At 42.3% G+C, this 20,243-nt stretch overlaps 1 protein-coding gene across 1 annotated transcript; it reads left to right on the top strand.

Moving 5' to 3' along the window:
* The first annotated feature begins 3,859 nt into the window (after positions 1 to 3,859).
* Positions 3,860 to 17,072, top strand: LOC117061121 (S-adenosylmethionine synthase-like). The gene is made up of 9 exons (XM_033173808.1): positions 3,860 to 4,021; positions 5,712 to 5,789; positions 8,141 to 8,263; positions 9,521 to 9,633; positions 10,064 to 10,207; positions 11,866 to 12,084; positions 13,050 to 13,232; positions 14,599 to 14,732; positions 16,927 to 17,072. The coding sequence occupies exons 1-9, from the start codon at positions 3,949 to 3,951 to the stop codon at positions 17,027 to 17,029; spliced, it is 1,170 nt and encodes a 389-aa protein (XP_033029699.1). The 5' UTR covers positions 3,860 to 3,948; the 3' UTR covers positions 17,030 to 17,072.
* The last annotated feature ends 3,171 nt before the right edge of the window (positions 17,073 to 20,243 follow it).

The raw sequence follows: 20,243 nt of genomic DNA, 5'->3' as shown, positions 1-20,243 counted from the left end.
TTTGTTCTTGGTAATGTGTGTTATTTTTACTTAACACGTAAAATACGTGTACGACTTTTCTGTACAATGGCCATGTGTATTTGTTTATTTCAGTTATTAAATATTTGTCAACCACACTTTCATAGAAAAATAACAAGGTGGTCTGTTTTCGTGCACCCTGTCTTGATCATTGCCTGCAAAAGAAATACACAGTGCACAAGACCTTTAATGCAAATATTTATTACAAACATACTGTATAGGAATATGTTTTTTGTTTTGTTTAATTTATATAAATATATATAAAAATAGGGTTATATTGTAGCAACCAAGAAAAGCAAAAAGCAAATGCACCGCAACCTGGAATGACTGACATTTCTAAGTGCTTAAATTATTTGAAAAATATCCACGGCATTGGTCTTTTCAGGAAGTATAACCTTCCTAGTTCGTCTTAGAATGGGACATTTGGGCTTTTTATTGGAAGAACAATCTTATGATCTGAAGTGCAGCTGTGTGGAAGGATGTCACTCAAATCAGAGGTTTTTCTCTTTTTTTGTTCGTTTGACTCTACTCAACTACAGAGCTGCTCAAGGCAGCACACATACAGGTGAAATTTGAAAAATTAGAATATCGTGGAAAAGTCCATTTATGTAAGCAATTGTTTTCATTAGCTACTGGAGTTTAATATATGAGATAGACTCATGACATGCAAAGCGAGATATGTTAAGCCTTTATTTGTTATAATTGTGATGATTATGGCGTACAGCTGATGAAAACCCCAAAGTTGAAATTGTTAATTTGGGGTTCTCATCAGCTGTACGCCGTAATCATCACAATTATAACAAATAAAGGCTTGACATATCTCGCTTTGCATGTCATGAGTCTATCTCGTATATTAGTTTCATTTTTTAAGTTGAATTCCTGAAAGAAATTAACCTTTCCATGATATTCTAATTTTTCGAGTTTCACCTGTATGTGGTGATATTATCCCATTTGACCTCACAAGAACTCAGTGGACTAGGTTAGGCTAAAAGCATCTGGGCAGACAGAAGCTACTCACTGAGATCATGGCTGAACACAGATCTCCTTCTTTTAGCCTGTTTAGAATTGAATGTGATTTTGTTTTGACTAAGATACTGCAGCTTAGTTGGGTCATTGTGGATCTGATGTCTTTTTATAGAATGCTGGTTGTATGGTGTGTAGGTTAAAACATGTACACACGTACTAGAAACTTACTTTTAAAAGTAACAATTTCCCCCCATGCCTAGGAAAGGCAAGAACACATTCGGAAGGCTGTCCTGGAGGGCACAGAGAGAATGGAAGACCAGGTAAGAATGATGCAAGTGGCGAAACTCTGTGTACATTTCAATATTGACACTTTATGTCCCAACCATTTTTTAGTGGAAGGATTACAAATGTTCTTGCTCCTTTCCCATTCAACCACATCCATCTGTAGAAGCTGCTACTGCGGGTTCCTCTGGGTATCAGGAATATTTTCTATAAGAGAATGGTTTCCATGAAGATGGAATAGAAATGCTGGGCAAACTGAAAAATAAAATAAAATATGCCAACTCCATGCCATTGTGGAGTGAAGTAGAATTCTGAGTGGTATTTTATTTTCTTTGTACACAGGCCATCTAAATGAAGTGGCTTTTTTTTTTATTAAAGTGGTGGCTTCTTCAGTTTACTGTACTATCAACCTCCTGTCATAACAGAAGATCTTACTACATCATTAGTTTATCAGGCAAAAGAACTGGCATTGCATGTGTTTTGGGCTACAGCTGGCTGGGAGAGGGTTTATTATAGAGCAGGGTTGGGGAACATCAAGTCCAGAGACCAGATGTGGTCCTCCAGGCATCTTTGTCTAGCCCTTGGGACTTTCTCCAACCCCCCCCCCCCCGCTCACACTTCTCACTGGCTGTGCTTCACACCCACCTAAAATGTTTTTGCATGGAGGATAGAGGAGGATGTGTGAAATTGTACAGAAATGAGCTTGTCTAAAGGTAACATTTACTGTCACTGTTCCACCCACTTTTGCCTCTGGCCCTACCCACCACTGGGATATGGCCCCCATAAAGTTGCTCAGATGGGAATGTGGCCCACAGGCTGAAAAAGGTTCTCCATCCCTGCATCATTGCATCCATCAAAACTTATTTACCCTGATGAATTCATCTTAATGCTGCCAGCATTTTCAGCTGTACACAGTTATTTCCCATATATTCAATAAATGTTTCCCCATCTACTCTAAAAGTATGTTCAGAATTCTTTTTCTCCTATTCTGTATGTGGTCTGCAAGCTGCGCATATTCTGTCAACTTAAGTTGCCATTCTTCTTTGGTTGGGACCTCACTTGTTTCCCAATTTTGGGATAACAAAACATGGGCCACAGTAGTGGCATACATAAATAACGTTTTTAATTGGTTTTTAAACATATGCAAACAATATTCCTGTGTCATTTGCACACCACAGAAAACAGCATAATGAATCTGCAGTAATGGCTACAACCTAGGGGTAATGCCAAGGCTGCAGGTGCAATCCCCCTATGGGGCAGCTGCATACTCATCATCATTGTTATTGATTTTATATACCACCCTATACCTGGAGGTCTCAGGGCAGTTCACAGAACAAAAGCAAAATATAAAAACAAAAAATATATATAATCAAAATAAAAACAACGACCCAATAACCTCCACCTCCCCCCAAAAAACCCTTCCTGCATTGCCAGGGGTTGGACTAGATGATGCTCAGGGTCCCTTCTAACAATACAATTCTATGATTCTATATAATATACAGTTCCATATTTCGTGGTCAGTGTATTAAGTTCTTGGCTCGTGAATTGGTTTAAAGAAAAACAAAGAGGAAACAGGATAGAACAGGAAAAACCATCATTTTAACTCATTTTCCAATGGCTGCTTTGCCTCCCGTTCTGCTGCTTTGCCAGCATTACATGGCAATGCCTGGTTTGCAGGCAGAGCATTTGATTTCAGTTCCTTAGATATTGGCTGCATATGCACCAAACGTTTAAAGCACACCCCCCAGGAGCTGTAGTTTGTTAAGGGTGCTGGGAATTGTAGCTGTGTGAGGGGTAAACTTCAGTTTCCAGGACTTGCGGTGTGTGTGTGGGGGGGGGTACTGCTTCATATTCATGGTACGTGTGCAGCCATAGACAAACCTCAGAATGCTCAGGAGGGGAAAAATCATATAAATATAAAAGGAAAATCCCCTTTGGCTCAGCTCCACTTCCTAGGCTGACATTGTCTAAAATGCATTGGAACCTATTGACCACTTTTCTCCCATTCAGGACTAATTTGCAGGACTAGTAATAACAGCAGAACCTACACCCTTCAAAATGCAAATGCCCCCCAAAATGGAAAGGTCTTTACTTGCAAGTCATTGCCATTACAAAGGAGAATGTTCCTTTGGACAAGGCTCTGCTGTGAGTGGATATGTGCCTAATTTCAGGTATCCAGGGCAAGGCCTTAACTAGATACCTTAAAGATACAAGCAGCGACATAAGTATACATTGTCTAAAATGCATTGAAACCTATTGTCCACTTTTCTCCCATTCTCTAGAATTTCTGTGCTTAGGGGCAGTATGGTGCACCACATGTCAGTATGGTGTAGCAATTTAATGTAGAAGGTGCGTCAGTATCATTTACAAGGGCTGGAAACGTACAGCCAAGTGGGCATATCAAAACATGGCAGGCGATATTGACCACAGGCTATTAGCTATTGACTATTAATTGGCTTGGAGCCAGATGGGCAAAGATCACAGAGGACTGATTACAAAGAGCTTCTTAATAGCAGTTATAACCCTTTGGACTTTGAGTTATTATGATAAATGGTTAAGGCAGAAGTTCAGGTACAGAGTCACTCTTTATAGTTCCCTTCCATGCATGCGAAGTGAAAACCAGCCCTTGCCGATTTCTTCCTAAGTTATTCTCTTCCTGAAAACAACTTTTTGTCAGGTAACATGTCAAGTAACGTCGCCCTGAAAGAGAAAAGATTCCTCTTCACGTCTGAGTCTGTTGCCGAGGGACATTCAGGTGAGTGAATGTGGGTTTCCTGTCCAGCAGTTTGCTGAATGCAAAATATTACTTTCTAATAGCTTCTTCTGAGGCCTCCAATTTCCGAAGGAATGGAAGAGAGTATGCTTCCAACTATGAATATTTTCAATTCTTGCTCCATCCCCACCTGACGGCTCAGGTGGCTTTCACTATTCTTAATACAGCAAGTTTAGTGCTTGTTATGTTTGCTCAGTGATGGGTACGGTCTTGCTCTGAACTCTTTAAAAGTGCTATTTTCAATTATTTACAAGAGAGCCTGAAAGAGCTGGATGCATAATGCTCTAACAGTCAACTCAGCAAACTAGTGAATGGCTGAACTTCTCAGGAACACCAGAAGCTGCCCTATACAGTGGTACCTCGGAAGTTGAACAGAATCCATTTCGGACGTCTGTTCGACTTCCAACACGTTCAGGAACCAAGGTGCGGCTTCCGATTGGCTGCAGGAAGCTCCTGTAGCCAATCGGAAGCCGCATAAGCCACGTCAGATGTTTGGGTTCCAAAGAATGTTTGCAAACTGGAACACTCACTTCCGGGTTAGCGGCATTCGGGAGCCAAAACGTTAGACTCGCAAGGCATTTGGGATCCAAGGTACGACTGTACTGAGTCAGACAATTGATCCATCTACCTCAGTGTTGTCTACACTGACCGGCAGCAACTCCCCCCCCCCTGATTTCAGGCACAGGTCTGTCCTAACCTACCTGGAGATGCTGGGGATTGAACCTGAAGCATTATGCAAACCAAGTGCTCTACCACTGAGGTATGTCCGTTCTCAAATGTCATCCCAGGGGTTTCTTTATATAACTGCTTTGCGTGGACGGGCAGAGTCCCCCAAACCCCAGGCGACCCCCGAGCGGAATAATGGCTCAATACAACTGACTGAGGTAGGCGGAGACCCCAGGTATCCAGCATGGGGAGGATGAAGCCAGCCCGAACTACCAAGAGCCGCACTGGGATCCAGGGGGCTGCGCGCGACCACGCAAAAGTCGCCCCCCATTTGATGTGGGGAGCAGTCATTCTAGCAAACCCCAGTGGATGTTTGATGTACTTGTGGATGGTATTGTGACCTCTGAAAAGCTCAGAAAAAATGTTTCTTAAAAAAATAATAATAATAATACAGTGGTACCTTGGGTTACAAATGCTTCGGGTTACAAACGCTACAGACTCCGCTAACCCGAAAGTAGTACCTCAGGTTAAGAACTTTACTTCAGGATGAGAACATAAATCGCATGGCGGTGGCGCGGCAGCAGCGGGAAGTCCCATTAGCTAAAGTGGTACCTCAGGGTAAGAACAGTTTCAGGTTAAGAACGGACCTCCGGAATGGATTAAGTTCTTAACCAGAGGTACCAATGTAATACAATGGCAACTCAGCTATACAGCTGCAAATAAAACGTTTTAAGTATGTTTTAAGTGCAGTATACAATGTGATACTAGATGGCGATGGTGAGCCTTATGGAAAATTCAATGTATTTTTAAAAATGCTATAGATAGATAGATAGATAGATAGATAGCAAGCATTTTCAGAACGTTTTTTATATGTGCGTAGATTCCGCCTGGGTTGGCTTCCAGGCCAACTAGTGCAGCCTAGACAGCCTGTTCTTATACAGTTGACAACTAAATGAATTACAGAAACCTGGCTTATTTTTGTTTTTCCCCCTTTCCACCCGTGTAGATAAACTGTGTGACCAGATCAGTGATGCTGTTCTTGATGCTCATATTAAGGTTGATCCAGATGCTAAGGTTGCTTGTGGTAAGTCTCATCTATGGCCTAGCAGAGCAAATTACAGAGGCTTTTTGTTTTGTGTTTTGTTACATCTTTGCAGGGGTTTCTTTTTTAAGTGTGCAGTAAAAATGCAGGTGTTCGTTACTGAGGAAGAAATGGCCTTTCCCCAACGATAAGCTTTATTACTGGGAAAATAAATATTCCCTTTCCCCCTCCCAAGGTGATGCATCCACTGCAGCTTGAAGCACCTGGTGTACTGCAGCTGGGCAACTATTATTGGCATGTATTGGCCACTTCCTGTGTCAGCCACAACTCCTCTTTCCATTTCTGCACTATTTTGAACACCCGTAACATCTATTTTTCTGACTATTTTAGTAGGTGAACAGCCAAAATGCTTATATTTATTTTTTAAACAATAAGGCAGGGGGAAGAAACTGAATATGGAGAACATCAGCAAGACTCCTCACTTCTGTACAGCAAACTACCACTATTATATGTGTGTCCATTTGTGCAACCTTCATTCTAGAGCCTAAGCTATTCAACATTACCCAGAACTATAGTGCATTGTCTGCCTAGTTTAATTATTGGGGGGGGGATCAGCAAAAGGGGGGCCTCCCTGCATTGTAATTGTATCCCAAGTGGTTGCAAAGAGTCATCATAATTTAAACATTTCAAGCCCAGTGTCTGCTAAAGATTCCACAGAGGACAGCAGGAACTTAAAGCTAAGGCCTCCATGCTACTAGGAATCAGGTGTTGGAGACAGTTCACATCAAAGGGCTAATGCTGAAATTGTTTTACCAATTGGCAAACTAAAGCTTTATAGCACAATTCTATAGCCTACATATCCATTAAAACAAAAACAAAATTGTATACTCTTGGGCAGTGCTGTTTTTCTCAAAAAAGAGGTGCTGGAACTCAACATGAACACCTCCCTCATTCTCTTCAAATGGCAATGGTGCCCACTTGAGAGGTGCTAGAACTGAGCTCTGGCAAGTTTTGGCTGAAAAAATAGCCCTGCTCCTGGGTAAGGGGATATAGAATTAGAGCTTTACAGTGCAATTCGAACCATGCCTACTCAGAAGTAAATTCAGTCGGACATACTCCTACGAAACTGGGATTATAGGGTTGCCATATTTCAAAAAGTAAAAAGCAGGAGCCCCCCCCCAAAAAAAAAATTGTTGGAGACTCAGTAGTTCTTGAGCATTTTTTCTTTTAATGCCGCCTTTCGGAAATTCCCCCCGGGCATCAATTCCACCCTTGAAATCCTGTTAATGTCCAGGGAAATCAGGACGCATGACAGCCCTATGAGATTAGAAGTGCAGCCTAAAGTGTTTAATTATTGACCCAATTAAAATTTGCAGGACTAGTAATAACAGCAGAACCTACACCCTTCAAAATGCAAATGCCCCCCAAAATGGAAAGGTCTTTACTTGCAAGTCATTGCCATTACAAAGGAGAATGTTCCATTTGGACAAGGCCCTGCTGTGAGTGGATATGCGCCTAATTTCAGGTATCCAGGGCAAGGCCTTAACTAGATACCTTAAAGATACAAGCAGGGACATAAGTACACATTGTCTAAAATGCATTGAAACCTATTGACCACTTTTCTCCCATTCTCTAGAATTTCTGTGCTTAGGGGCAGTATGGTGCACCACATGTCAGTATGGTGTAGCAATTCAATGTAGAAGGTGTGTCAGTATCATTTACAAGGGCTGGAAACTTACAGCCAAGTGGGCATATCAAAACATGGCAGGCGATACATTGACCACAGGGTATTAGCTATTGACTATTAATTGGCTTGGAGCCAGATGGGCAAAGATCACAGAGGACTGATTACAAAGAGCTTCTTAATAGCAGTTATAACCCTTTGGACTTTGAGTTATTATGATAAATGGTTAAGGCAGCAGTTCAGGTACAGAGTCACTCTTTATAGTTCCCTTCCATGCATGCTAAGTGAAAACCAGTCCTTGCCGATCTCTTCTCAAGTTATTCTCTTCCTGAAAACAACTTTTTCACATAACGTTCCACCTTTGAAAGCCCATTAATGTCCAGGGAATTCAGGATGCATGACAGCCCTGTGAGATTAGAAGGGCAGCCTAAACTGTTTAATTATTGAACCAATTAAAATTTGCAGAACCTACACCCTTCAAAATGCAAATGCCCCCACAAAATGGAAAGGTCTTTACTTGCAAGTCATCACCATTACAATCAGGTATCCAGGGCAAGGCCTTAACTAGATGCCATAAAGATAGAAGCAGGGACATAAGTACACACTGTCTATATTGGGCAAATGAAATATTTGAGATACACACACACACACACTTACACATATAGCAATAGCAGTATATAACTAGCTTTCTTGAATTATGTTTCTGCAGAATGTGTGGCCAAAACTGGGATGATCTTGCTATGTGGTGAAATTACCTCAAAAGCCATCATTGATTACCAGCAAGTAGTGAGAGACACCCTCCAGAAGATTGGTTATGATGACTCTTCCAAAGGTGGGTTGTGGTACTTGAATAAGCCACTGGAGATAGACCAAGTATGGATTCTGTGCAAGAGGAAACAAGTAGGTGCTCATCAGAGTCTCTTGGTGACTATAATACTATTTTACCTAGAACCTACTCATTTAACAAGCTTCACTAACTGCTGTAAAAGGTATTGTGTGAAATGAGAAAATTGAAGCAGCCCCAACATGTTATAAGTAGTATCGTCTCTTTGGAACAGGCATGCATTGGCTTGTTCCTCAAACTTTTTTTTTATTGCATTCAGTGATGTGAAAATAGTGGATGCAATCTAGAGGAAGGTATGCATGTCTGACATTTAAGATAGCAATAAAAAGGTACTGTCTTGTCTAGCAGAAACTTTGGAGAGAACTGAGGACTGTTGAGGTGTTTATGCTTTCTGATGTTTTAATTATATTTTATGTGTTGTTGTAAGATTATTAGTATTAGTAATAGTTGTTTGGAATCCTGCTTTCGGGTTAGAAATAAAGGGCACTTCCGGATGTCCTGTTCATTGAGCATTCAATTTGATTTGTTTGTACAGTATATAGCTTGGATGACACTGGCTATTTAATGAGCATTCATTCCGAATTGTTTCTGGGAAGATTCAACGATGTTGCGTCAAAACAAGTGTTAGCTCACAGTTTCCAGTGCATTAGGTCATCATTTCCCTTGTTGCAAAAAGTCAGATATTTTATGGTAGTAGGTTTGTTGCACAAGACTTTACCATCAGTTTAGATTACACAATCTGAATATATTGGAATTTGATTGAATCCCACACAAAATTAGTGACAGCCTGTGCAGTATAATGTGTCTAAATGGCTAAAAGGAGATTGATTGCAACAATTGCTCCTCCTATGACTAAGTGAGTTTTATTTATTTTCCCAGTAATTATGATGTTTAAGCTTAAACAGCAGCATCACTTTTCAGATAGGTGAAAATGGTAAATGCATTGGTCACCATCAAACACTGAGTTAAGTGTAATGAAATCCAGATGTAAAAGATACAGAGCTGCTGAATTAGAATTAGAACTGAGTTGAAAATCATGCAAAACTCCACCACAAAAGGAATTTAATGTTCAGTTCACCTGAAAATCATATGAACTACTTGCAGGTGTCATTCAGAGATTTTTGGAATTAATTCAGTGATTAGTTAATTTGAATTAATTCATTCCAAGCACTGGTGTGATGTGCCAACCAGGCCATTGCGTCCAAGCCAGTTACCCATTATTGTGGCTTGCTATTCACTTCACAGGGTTGGATTACAAGACTTGCACTGTGCTGGTAGCCCTGGAGCAGCAGTGCCATGAGATCAAACAAGCCATCACCAAGGGAAAGACTGGGGATGATATTGGAGCTGGAGACCAGGTAACGTGTTTTTGTTTGGGTTCTCACCCTCTTCTATGAAGCAATTCGGGCCCCTACAATTTCTGTCTGTGACCCCATCTGCATTACACATTTAAGGCAGTATCATACTACTTTAAGCAGTCATGGCTTCCCCCCAAAAATCTTAGGAACTGTCTTTTGTTCAGGGTGCTGAAAGTTGTTAGGAGAACTCTCTATCCTCCTCACCGACCTCAAATTTCCAGAGTTCCCTGGAAGGGGGATTGATTCTTAAAGCACTCTGGGAATTGTAGCTGTCTCTTGGAAATTGTAGCTCAATTTTAGAGGAAAAGAAGGGGAAGGGATTAGCTGTCTGACTTATGCCTGTGCATGCGTTGCTTTATTGCCGATCTGCACTCGAAGCTGTAGAAGAAGCCAATATGCTTATGGTACAGCCATGTGATTTCTAACGCAGGGCTTGATGTTTGGTTATGCCACCGATGAAACTGAGGAGTGCATGCCCCTAACTATCCTGCTTGCGCACAAACTTAACGCGAAGATTAAATCCCTGGAGAGAAGTGGAGTTCTGCCCTGGCTTCGACCTGATGGGAAAACACAGGTTGGTATATACCTAGGACTCTCAAATATAATGAGCAGAGCTGAAGTCTGAAATAAGTGAGGCATGCTTATGTCCTACTGAAATTATCCATTCAAATGCTCACGTGAACGTGGCCAAAGCTATGTTGAAGCTAGAATATTGTAAACTTCAACATATGGATACAGTTCATCCCTGGCCTGGTGTAGACCAGTGTTTTTCAACCTTTTTTGGGCAAAGGCACACTTGTTTCATGAAAAAAATCACGAGGCACACCACCATTAGAAAATGTTAAAAAAATTAACTCTGTGCCTATATTGACTATATATAAAGTAATTATCTTGAATTTTTCAATTTTTCCCATGGCACACCAGGCAACATCTCGCGGCACACTAGTGTGCCACGGAACAGTGGTTGAAAAACACTGGTGTAGACAACTGGCAGAGCAAAGTGGTGTAAAGCTTTTGCTGGGCTCTACAGCTTCACCCAACAAACTGTTAGTCTGTTTGAATCATACCCTATAAACATAAATCAAGCCCTGCTGGGTCAGGCCAGAGGCCCATCCAGTTCAGCATCCTGTTCTCAAAGGGGCCAAGGCAACTTCCTGTGTCCCAGTCCAGCTAAAGTCGCAGTGATCTGTGTGACTGCTGTTTTCTTTTCTGCAGAATGCTGATCCGATATCCCACCCTGTAGACTGGGTTGAATAAACATTGCTAATCCTTTAGCTACCACAGTCCAGCAATCCTGACTATTATGTTAGTAAGCTAGCTGGTTAGGTAAAGGTAAAGGACCCTTGGACAGTTAAGTCCAGTCAAAGGCTGGTTGCGCTTATCTCGCTTTCAGGCCAAGGGAGCCAGCATTTGTCCACAGACAGCTTCCTGGGTCATGTGACCAGCATGACTAAACTGCTTCTGGCACAACAGAACACTGTGATGGAAACCAGAGCGCACGGAAACGCCGTTTACCTTCCTGCCGCAGTGGTACCTATTTATCTGCTTGCACTAGTGTGCTTTCAAAGTGCTAGGTTGGCAGAAGCTGGGACAGAGCAACAGGAGCTCACCCCATCACAGGAATTTGAACCGCTGACCTTCCAATTGGCAAGCCCAAGAGGCTCAGTGGTTTAGACCACAGCGCCACCTGCATCTCCTTTGCTAGCTGGTTAGCAGCAGGTGGATGAATCTTTCTTGATATACCAGGATAGAGTTCTCTGCACAATATTCAAGTAGTCGGTGGCTACTGACCCTGATGGCTGTGTTCTTCCTTCACTGCTGGAGGCAGTATTCTGAATACCAGTTTCTGGAAACTACAGGAAGGGAGAGTGATCTTGGTGCTCAGATACTGCTTGCAGACTTCCTGCAGGAATTTGGTTAGCGACTGTGAGAACAGGATGCTGGACCAGATGGGTCATTGACTTGATCCAGAAACTCTTACTATGTTCTTATTGTCTATATTGATTCATGTCTGCATTGCAGTAAAAGGAAAATTAAAGTGACTAATTGAAAGGTTCTATTGGGAGTTCGGTGGAACTTAAATTTTAGGATCAGGATGCAAGAAAATAATGTAACATAAGATAGCGGAAGATAAATGAAAAAGAAAACAGTAGCTCAGACTTGTTCAGCAGAGTTGTATAAAGTGGCGGAAGCAAGAAATATAACTGTTTAAACCTACGGCCAATCTTGTAGGTCACGATGGAATACCGGGATGTCGGTGGTGCGCTAGAGCCAATCCGGGTGCACACCTTGGTCATTTCTGTACAACACGCTCCTGGGGTGCCATTGCAGCAAATACAGAAAGAGCTGATGGACAAAGTTGTGAAAGAAGTGGTTCCAGCAAAATATCTGGATGAGAACACAGTCTATCACCTCCTGCCGAGTAAGGCCTTTCTAGCAGGTGGTCCCAAGGTACTGTGCTCCTAACCTCCAAACCTCTAGATATACAATAATGAGAGAGAGAGAGAGAGGGAGAGGGAGAGAGGGAGAGAGAATGCCAAGACTGAGACACTGGGGCTCATGCACACTTCTACTTGTCCTGTGCCTGGAAAGCACGAATCTGACTGGTTTTTCATTTGGCTTGCCTCTTTCTCTGGGGAAACCAATGTTCACCGCTGAATCAGAACAAATGTCAATCTGCACGCGCGTGGGGGGGGGGGACATTTGCCAAAGCCAGTAAATTAGATAGAACACAACCCCAACGCAACAAACAAAGTACCGCAAGGGTAGTAGGCTATTGCTTGATTTAAATATTAAATTTCTACCCTTGTTTGTAGTTTCCTTTTAACCTGAGGCTGCTTAAAAAAAGACATTTGTGCTCCAAAAAGTTTGTGCACGTGTGATACATGTATGCTCTGCAGAAAACTCCTGATTGACCACTGTTCCTTAAACTATATAACCCTTATAGGAATGTGTATATGGCCACCATGAAAACAGGATACTGAATAATAATAATAATAATAATAATAATAATAATAATAATAATAATAAATTTATACCCTGCCTATCTGGCTGAGCCAAATATTATATATTTGTAATATGTCAAGCTGATATAATGGGACGGGCAACAGCCATCTCTGATTAAAGTAGGCATGCACACAAAAGCTCATAACAATAACAAACTTTGTTGGTCTCTAAGGTGCTACTGGAAGGAATTTTATTCTGTAGTGGAATCCTATACATGGCTCCTGTTGATTTATGTTTACACCCAGATAAGTGGGCATGGGATTGTAGTCCCGGTGCCAGCTTTTTTTACACTGTAATGGGATATTGAAGTTGTTATGATCTTGAGAGATGAATTCGATACTCTTTTTGTTAGCAAAGTAAACATCCTAGTGATTTTTTTTTAATTAGAAAGGTATTTATTTTCTTTTTAGGCTGATGCTGGCCTGACTGGCAGAAAGATCATTGTGGATACCTATGGAGGCTGGGGAGCTCATGGAGGGGGTGCTTTTTCGGGGAAAGATCCCTCCAAAGTTGATCGTTCAGGAGCCTATGCAGCTCGCTGGGTGGCAAAGTCCTTGGTGAAAGCAGGCCTTTGCAGGAGAGTATTGGTGCAGGTAAGAGGGGGCGAGTGGAGCCTTGGACCAAACGTGGGGGAATTGCACAATAGAGATGAAACCCAATATGTTTTGAGGAAAGCCTTTATGCTGAGTGCTGCTTGATTAAAAACTGCTTGGGACAACTTTGTACCGTGGGTAACCTTAGGTGGTGTACACACTGCTGTTTACTCTGCATCCAGTGAGCTCTCACCAGTTGTTTGGGAAGTGGTACAGCCATTCATATCTAGCCTGTTGTTTCTTACTAAGTGCTGCTTTTCTGACCTGTTGTTCCCAAAACCAAGTTTGATCTGAGCTGAGAAAAAGCATGACCTAATGGAGGATGAGATGGTTGGACAGTCTTCTCGAAGCGACTGGCATGATTTTGGCCAAACTGTGGGAGGCAGTGGAGGACAGGGGTGCCTGGCGTGCGCTGGTCCATGGGGTCACGAAGAGTCAGACACGACTGAACAACAACAATAGTGTTTTAGGCCAGCAATGTGTGCACAGCCTAAGTCTCATTAGGGGAGATAGTGAAAAACTGTCCTAGGCTGTCTTTATTGAGTAGCACCAAATAGTTCCCTTGATAGTTTGCTTGAAACATTCTAAGAACTCTGTTTGCAACTCCCCCCCTCCTTGAATTTTTCTATAGCTGTTACTGATTCTTTATTTGCGAATCAAGGTTATATTCCAGGCAGCATCCTTAGTCAATGGGAGCCATTGCAATGTTATAAATGCTGCATTTATTGTGGAAATCTTTCCAACTGGGTGATAAACAACAGGGGTTAATTGATTTTATGGGGGTGTGGGTACATAACTAAGTACATAACTGCTGTGCCTCATGTTGGTATTATGAATAGCACAGATTATACCAGTGTTTCCTCAAGTCCCCTAATTACCATGGGGTCCCTTTTCTGAATGAAACGTGGAGAGATGCTTCACACTTGCATCCAAAGTGGTTTAAAAAGAGTCAGTGTGGTGTGGTGGAGAGAAAGTGTTGGACTTAGAAGAAGAAGAAGAGTTTGGATTTGATATCCCGCTTTTCACTACCCGAAGGAGTCTCAAAGCGGCTCACATTCTCCTTTCCCTTCCTCCCCCACAACAAACACTCTGTGAGGTGAGTGGGGCTGAGAGACTTCAGAGAAGTGTGACTAGCCCAAGGTCACCCAGCAGCTGCATGTGGAGGAGCGGAGACACGAACCAGGTTCCCCAGATAACGAGTCTACCGCTCTTAACCACTACACCACACTGGCTCTCCTTAGACAAGGGTGACCCTGGTTCAGGTATCCACTGATAAAGTAACCAGGAATAGATCCCAAGCTGTAATGATATCAGTTCATATGAACTCAAATACTCTTCAGCTACACCAAACTTATATATCCTTCAGCTGTCTTATGCCATTGGATTGAGTCACCCTCTGGCCATCTCGGTGTTCCATTACGGTACTTCAGACAGATCAGAAGATGAGCTGCTTGATATCATTGAGAAGAACTTTGACCTTCGCCTTGGGCCAATCATAAGGTTTGTCTTTTTAAAAATGGATCTTTGGATGCCTATAGTAAAGTTTTCCCTTCACATGAGAGACCAGGAACATGTCCTCGCCTTAAGAGTGCACCCAGTGGATTTCTCACTTTGAAGAGAGGTCAGGATTCAACCCACCACAAGAATTTGCTTGTGGACTCTTTAGATAGCATTTGTTAGTCCCATGCTATACCTGATGGGCTCAGTCCAACTGCACAGGTAGTTGCTTTGGAGAGAAGACCCCTTAGAGCTCTGAACTAATCAGGAAAACCTTCTAAGTTCCATTCTTATCTCAGATGGTTGGAATAAAATGGTCTGAAATGATGGAGCGTTTGTCCCTACCACCACCATCCAGTCCATTTATCTGAATGGAATGGAACTCGCTTCTATTTATTCTAGTCATATGTGAGGAAAAGGTAAAAGAGCCTGCCATCTGAAAAACCCTTAAGGAAGAAGGTTAAAAGTAAAAAACAAAAACAAAAACCTACTTGACCCATTCAAGATATGGAGTTGTCTGCCTTCATTCATCCCATCTCATCCCAATCAGGACATCTGACGCTTCAGCAATGAAACAGTTTAGACAGAGCTTACATAGAAGCTGGGAGTTCCACCCATTCCTGCCTCTCAGACAGCCCTGATCTGAGCAGGTGCTTCCACACTGTTCCCTTTACTTCTGAGTAGCCTCATGTGAATTGTGGTGGCTCTGAAGCTCCTGTCTAGCTCACCATCTCCTCTGCCCCTGAGGGAGAAGGGAAGGGGTGTCTAGGAGCCACAATACATTCAGTGTCACGTGCAGTGCAGAGATCTGTTGGTTGTCCTATAGGTTTTGGAGGGATTGTGGGGCTGAATGACTGGATCTTAATTTTTGTCCTGAATGGCTGGATCTTAATTTTTGCCAGCTGCTTTTATTCCTCTACTTATTTTAAAGGGGTTTTAGGGACTGTTGTGTCCCCAAGGTTGTGTGTCTTTAATTTTTCTCCCCTTTAGTGAGTGAATGTTTCTCACCAGCCACTTTATTACATATTTCTGTAAGAGCAGCCAAGGGCCTCTTTTGTTAATACTGCTGCATTTCAGGCACTGTAGATGGCTCTTAAATCCGCATTTTTTTCCTGTTGCTCAGAGTCTTCTGGTTTGTGATTTTATGTTCCGGGTGTGTGTATGTATGTGGAGTGGTGCAATTAAGTAATTTTAGACTCTGGACTTGATAGTCTAGTCTCTCCCCTGTCCCCCAACTCCCTTTAGATCAGCCTTTGTCAACCTTGGGTCCCCAGATGTTGTTGGACTACAACTCCCATCATCCCTGACCACTAGTCTTGCTAGCTAGGGAGTTGTAGGCAAAAAAAAACATCTGGGGACCCAAGGTTGAGAACCACTGCTTTAGATGATAATTTGTATTACTTCACTTAATTCAAAATGTGGTAAGCTAGTTATGTTGCCTCTGTGCCCCTGCTGCTCAATCTGCTAAGTGCTCCCACTGGACTGAATTAAAAAAATTGCTGACACACCATACCTTCAAAAGCACATTTCCACCCCAACCCCTCACCCCAAAAATACTGGGAACGATAGTTTATTAAGGGTGTTGTAGCTCTGTGAAGAGACTACATTTCCCATGATTCATTTTTTTGGGGGGGTGCTTTGAAGTTGTTTTAAACATACGGTGTGTATGCAGCTGAACTAAGATGGAAATTGTTTGTATCTTTCTAAAGAGTTTATGCCCATAATTTTGTCTTTAAAGATTCTGAAATGTAACGGGGGTTACAGTGTAATAACTTTATAATTGTGTTATTAAGAGTACAGTCATAATCTGTAGTAGAAATATATAGTAATATTGCTCATCTTTGTTTGCTGTTTTTCATTACAATTCTAAACACTCTTACTAGTGAGTAGGTGCCATTGAACTTGAGATGATTCGAGACCAGAGTGTGTTGTGGGATTGGTGCTCCTCATGCATGTCTTCCCCAGCCCATATCTGCTCACCCTCCCAAAATAATTCGGATTTACACTTTCTGTGGATAATCCCAAAAGTTACAAAAAAACCATTGCCAGCTACCCATTGGGGATATCTGAATGGCCTGCTTGCAGTATTAAGCCCTCTACCTGGGAGCATCCTCAGAGAGCATTACTAAAAAGTAAACACACAGGATTTCTCTGCTAGTCTTGTGAGATAACAGAAATGTGTTTTCTTTGCCTACAGAGAACTGAACTTGAAGAGTCCCATTTATCAACAGACCGCATGCTACGGGCATTTTGGAAGAGAAGAATTTACATGGGAACAACCTAAAAAGCTGGTTTACTAGTTATGGGTTGCTTTCAGATTGGCATTTATTGTGGAACACAACAAATTACCGGTACTCACAGTATCCACACAACATTGTTGGCATCAAAATGCAGCCTGTATTCACCCCCGCATTGAATCTGGGTTCACCCTTTTCAGAAAAACCTGATTAAGGGTTTTTAAAAATGTTGCTCATGATGACTCTCAAAAGGAAGGGGGCAAGGTTTGAAAGAAGGCAGTCAAATCTAAACTGTCCAGAGGATTAAAATGTGAAGTTACTGCGAATAAGTCATTTTATAAGCCTTTAAATATAACTTCATTACTTTTCTGTGCCTCATTGATTTTTATTAGGGTAATGGTTTGCAAGTAGAACAGGTCCTGGGGTGCAGTATGAAAGAACAAGAGTTCACCACCTTACTGAAGCTAAGCAGGTCTGGGGGTGGTTTGTGTCTGGGTGAGTGACTGTCTGGGAACTACATGTACATTGCCATGGGTTCCATGATGGAAGAAAGGTGGAATGGGAATGTAAGAAAATAAAATTATGTATGTGTGTTTGTGTGTAAGTAGGTACAATGAGGCAAAGCAGTATGGATGCTTGTTTGAAGTGTATACAGAAAGGAAAAGCAGCTGGGGCAGGGCAAGTTAAATCAGGAAAATTTACATATACCCACTCTTTCACCACCAGTTCTCCAGGCAAATCAACAGGCTTATGAAGAATGGGCAAACACAGTCCATGCATCCCCTCTTTTCTGCAGCTGTAACTAGCGGAAGTATTTTGTCCGGAATTTTTAAAAGATAAGCCAAAACGTTTTTCCGATTCAGCTAACGGGGATAGTTGTAGAACAGGACTAACACGAAGTAGTCCTCTCTTTGGGTTGGGTTCAGGAACCACAGATTCCCTATTAATTTTACACCTGACACCAAGAGATGTTTGCCTTGGAACACAGAATTATAAAACTGTAGAGTTGGGAGGGACCACCAGGGTCATCTAGTCCAACCCCCTGCAACGCAGGAATCTTTTGCCCAATGTGGGGATTGAACCCATGACCCTGGTATTAAAAGTCTTGTATGCATTTCTTTTACCAAGATGGGTGAAGTTTTTGTTTTGTTTAATAACTATGGGTGAAATGGTTTTTGGCCTCTGATCATGTGCAAATATGATTTTCTTTTGCAAAAGGAATTACCGGTATTCCCTGTTCAAAGGGGAATTTGGGCAAGTCTTATAACCTGTAACTCTTTGGAAAGAAAGAAACTACATTGCACTCAAAATGTTTGATCACGACTGCAGTCATGGTATGGGAGCACAAAATGTTACTGAAGTGCACTGTTTGAGTTTATTGGTATTTTATATTAATTTGGAATCACAATATAGCACTAGCTTAGCTGTCTTTTTAGAAGAATTGGAGCCATTCATAAAGGAGAATAGGTCTGACAACGCTTGTTGGCATGATACCCAAATGGATACCCTTTGTTCAGTGGCAGTGTACCTCAGAATACCCCATATCCGGTATACAGGATGTGGCCATGACATTTTGTCCTGCTTGTGAACTTGCAGATATCTAGCTGGCGGTTGGAAACAAATAGATGAAATAGACGGGGCAATTAATCCGAACCACGGAAGCTAATCTTAGGGCTGCTATTCTATGCCCGTTTACTGGGGGGGGGAGGGGCCGGGGGTGTTAACCTATTGAAATCAATAGGACTTCCTTCTGCGAAAAGTAAGCATAGCAGTGAGCTGCAGGTAAGGAAGCTTATTAGGTTTTTAGACGGGTTCCTTGAATATTAGAAAAACCCTCTGAAGGGTATATGCGATTGCATCATCAGAACTGCAGCACTTCGTCAACGGTTGCAGCAACAGCTACAGGATACACCAAGCGTGGGCGCGGCGAATACCAGAGCAAGCCAGCAGCACAGACAGGAGGCTAATACGAACTCTGGAAGGAGGCGGGGCGATGGGCGTGTCTAGGGCGCAAGAAGCCGGCCTGCGTTCTGGCGGAAGAGGCGCTTTCATCATTTCGTGGCATAGGGACCATAGACGCGAAAAGCAAGAATGACACTTCCTTTTTGTGTGCAGACGCGACGGTTTTTATTGTAATGCAACCCCGTAATATAACACCTGGCTTACCAGTACAGTAGTACATATGCAAGTGATCTAGAGCTGGAGTCTTAGTTAGTAGATCACAAGCTTTGCATGAGTCCACAGTGTGATGCAGCAGCAGTAATAATAATAATAATAATAATAATAATAATAATAATAATAATAATAAAAGCTAACGCTGTTTTAGGCTGCATCAATAGAAGTATAGTGTTCAGATCAAAGGAAGAAACAGTCCTGCTTTATTTCACCTTAGCCAGCGCACACCTGGATTACTGTGTCCAGTTCTGGGCACCACAATTTAAGAAGGATATTAACAAGCTGGAACGTGTGCAGAGAAGGGTGGGTGACCAAGATGAAGCGTCTGGAAGCCAAGCCCTATGAGGAATGGTTGAGGGAGTTGGGTACCGGTATGTTTAGCCTGGATAAGAGGAAACTGAGAGGAGATATGATATGATTGTTGTTTAGTCTTTAGTCGTGTCCGACTCTTCGTGACCCCATGGACCAGAGCACGCCAGGCACTCCTGTCTTCCACTGCCTCCCACAGTTTGGTCAGATTCATGCTGGTAGCTTTGAGAACATGATATGATAGCCATCTTCAAATATCTAAAGGGCTGTCACATGGAGGAAACTTTTTTTCTTATGCTCCAGAGGTTAGGACCTGAACCAATGGCCTCAAGAAACAAGAAAAGAGTCTCAAACATCAGGAAGAACTTTCTGACAGTAAGATCTGTTCAGCAGTGGAACAGGCTTCCGCAAGAAGTGGCATACTGTATTCTCTTTCCTTGGAAGTTTCAAAACAGAAGTTGGATAGACACCTGTCAGGGATGCATTAATAGAGATTCCTGCATTGCATGTGATTAGACTAGATGACCCTCGGGGTGCCACCCAACTCTCCAATTCTATGATTATTGGGATTGCAGTGTTCCTCTCCGGTCAGTGTGCATGCAAGGATTGCCGTGTGAACAGGTCAAACTGGGGGTCCCAAGTCAAACCAGTGGCATATCTCCTATTCTTTTCCACTATCAATTTCCAATGCAAAATTATATACAGTATTGGGCACAGGGCCGTCCCACCCAGGAGGCAAGGTGAGGCGACCCCCTCAAGCAGCAGGTTTCATAGGGCTGGCAGATCCCAATGG

This window comes from Lacerta agilis, chromosome 16 (genome assembly GCF_009819535.1).
Source record: "Lacerta agilis isolate rLacAgi1 chromosome 16, rLacAgi1.pri, whole genome shotgun sequence".
Lineage (NCBI taxonomy): Eukaryota > Metazoa > Chordata > Lepidosauria > Squamata > Lacertidae > Lacerta > Lacerta agilis.
This window is presented reverse-complemented; position numbering and strand designations above follow the sequence as displayed.

Excerpts from the sequence above, each read along its gene's own strand:
- LOC117061121 (XM_033173808.1), top strand. The coding sequence starts at position 3,949 with ATGTCAAGTAACGTCGCCCTGAAAGAGAAAAGATTCCTCTTCACGTCT. Across the intron at positions 10,208-11,865 it reads GACCTGATGGGAAAACACAG|GTCACGATGGAATACCGGGA; the intron begins GTTGGTATATAC and ends CCAATCTTGTAG. Across the intron at positions 13,233-14,598 it reads GCAGGAGAGTATTGGTGCAG|CTGTCTTATGCCATTGGATT; the intron begins GTAAGAGGGGGC and ends TATATCCTTCAG.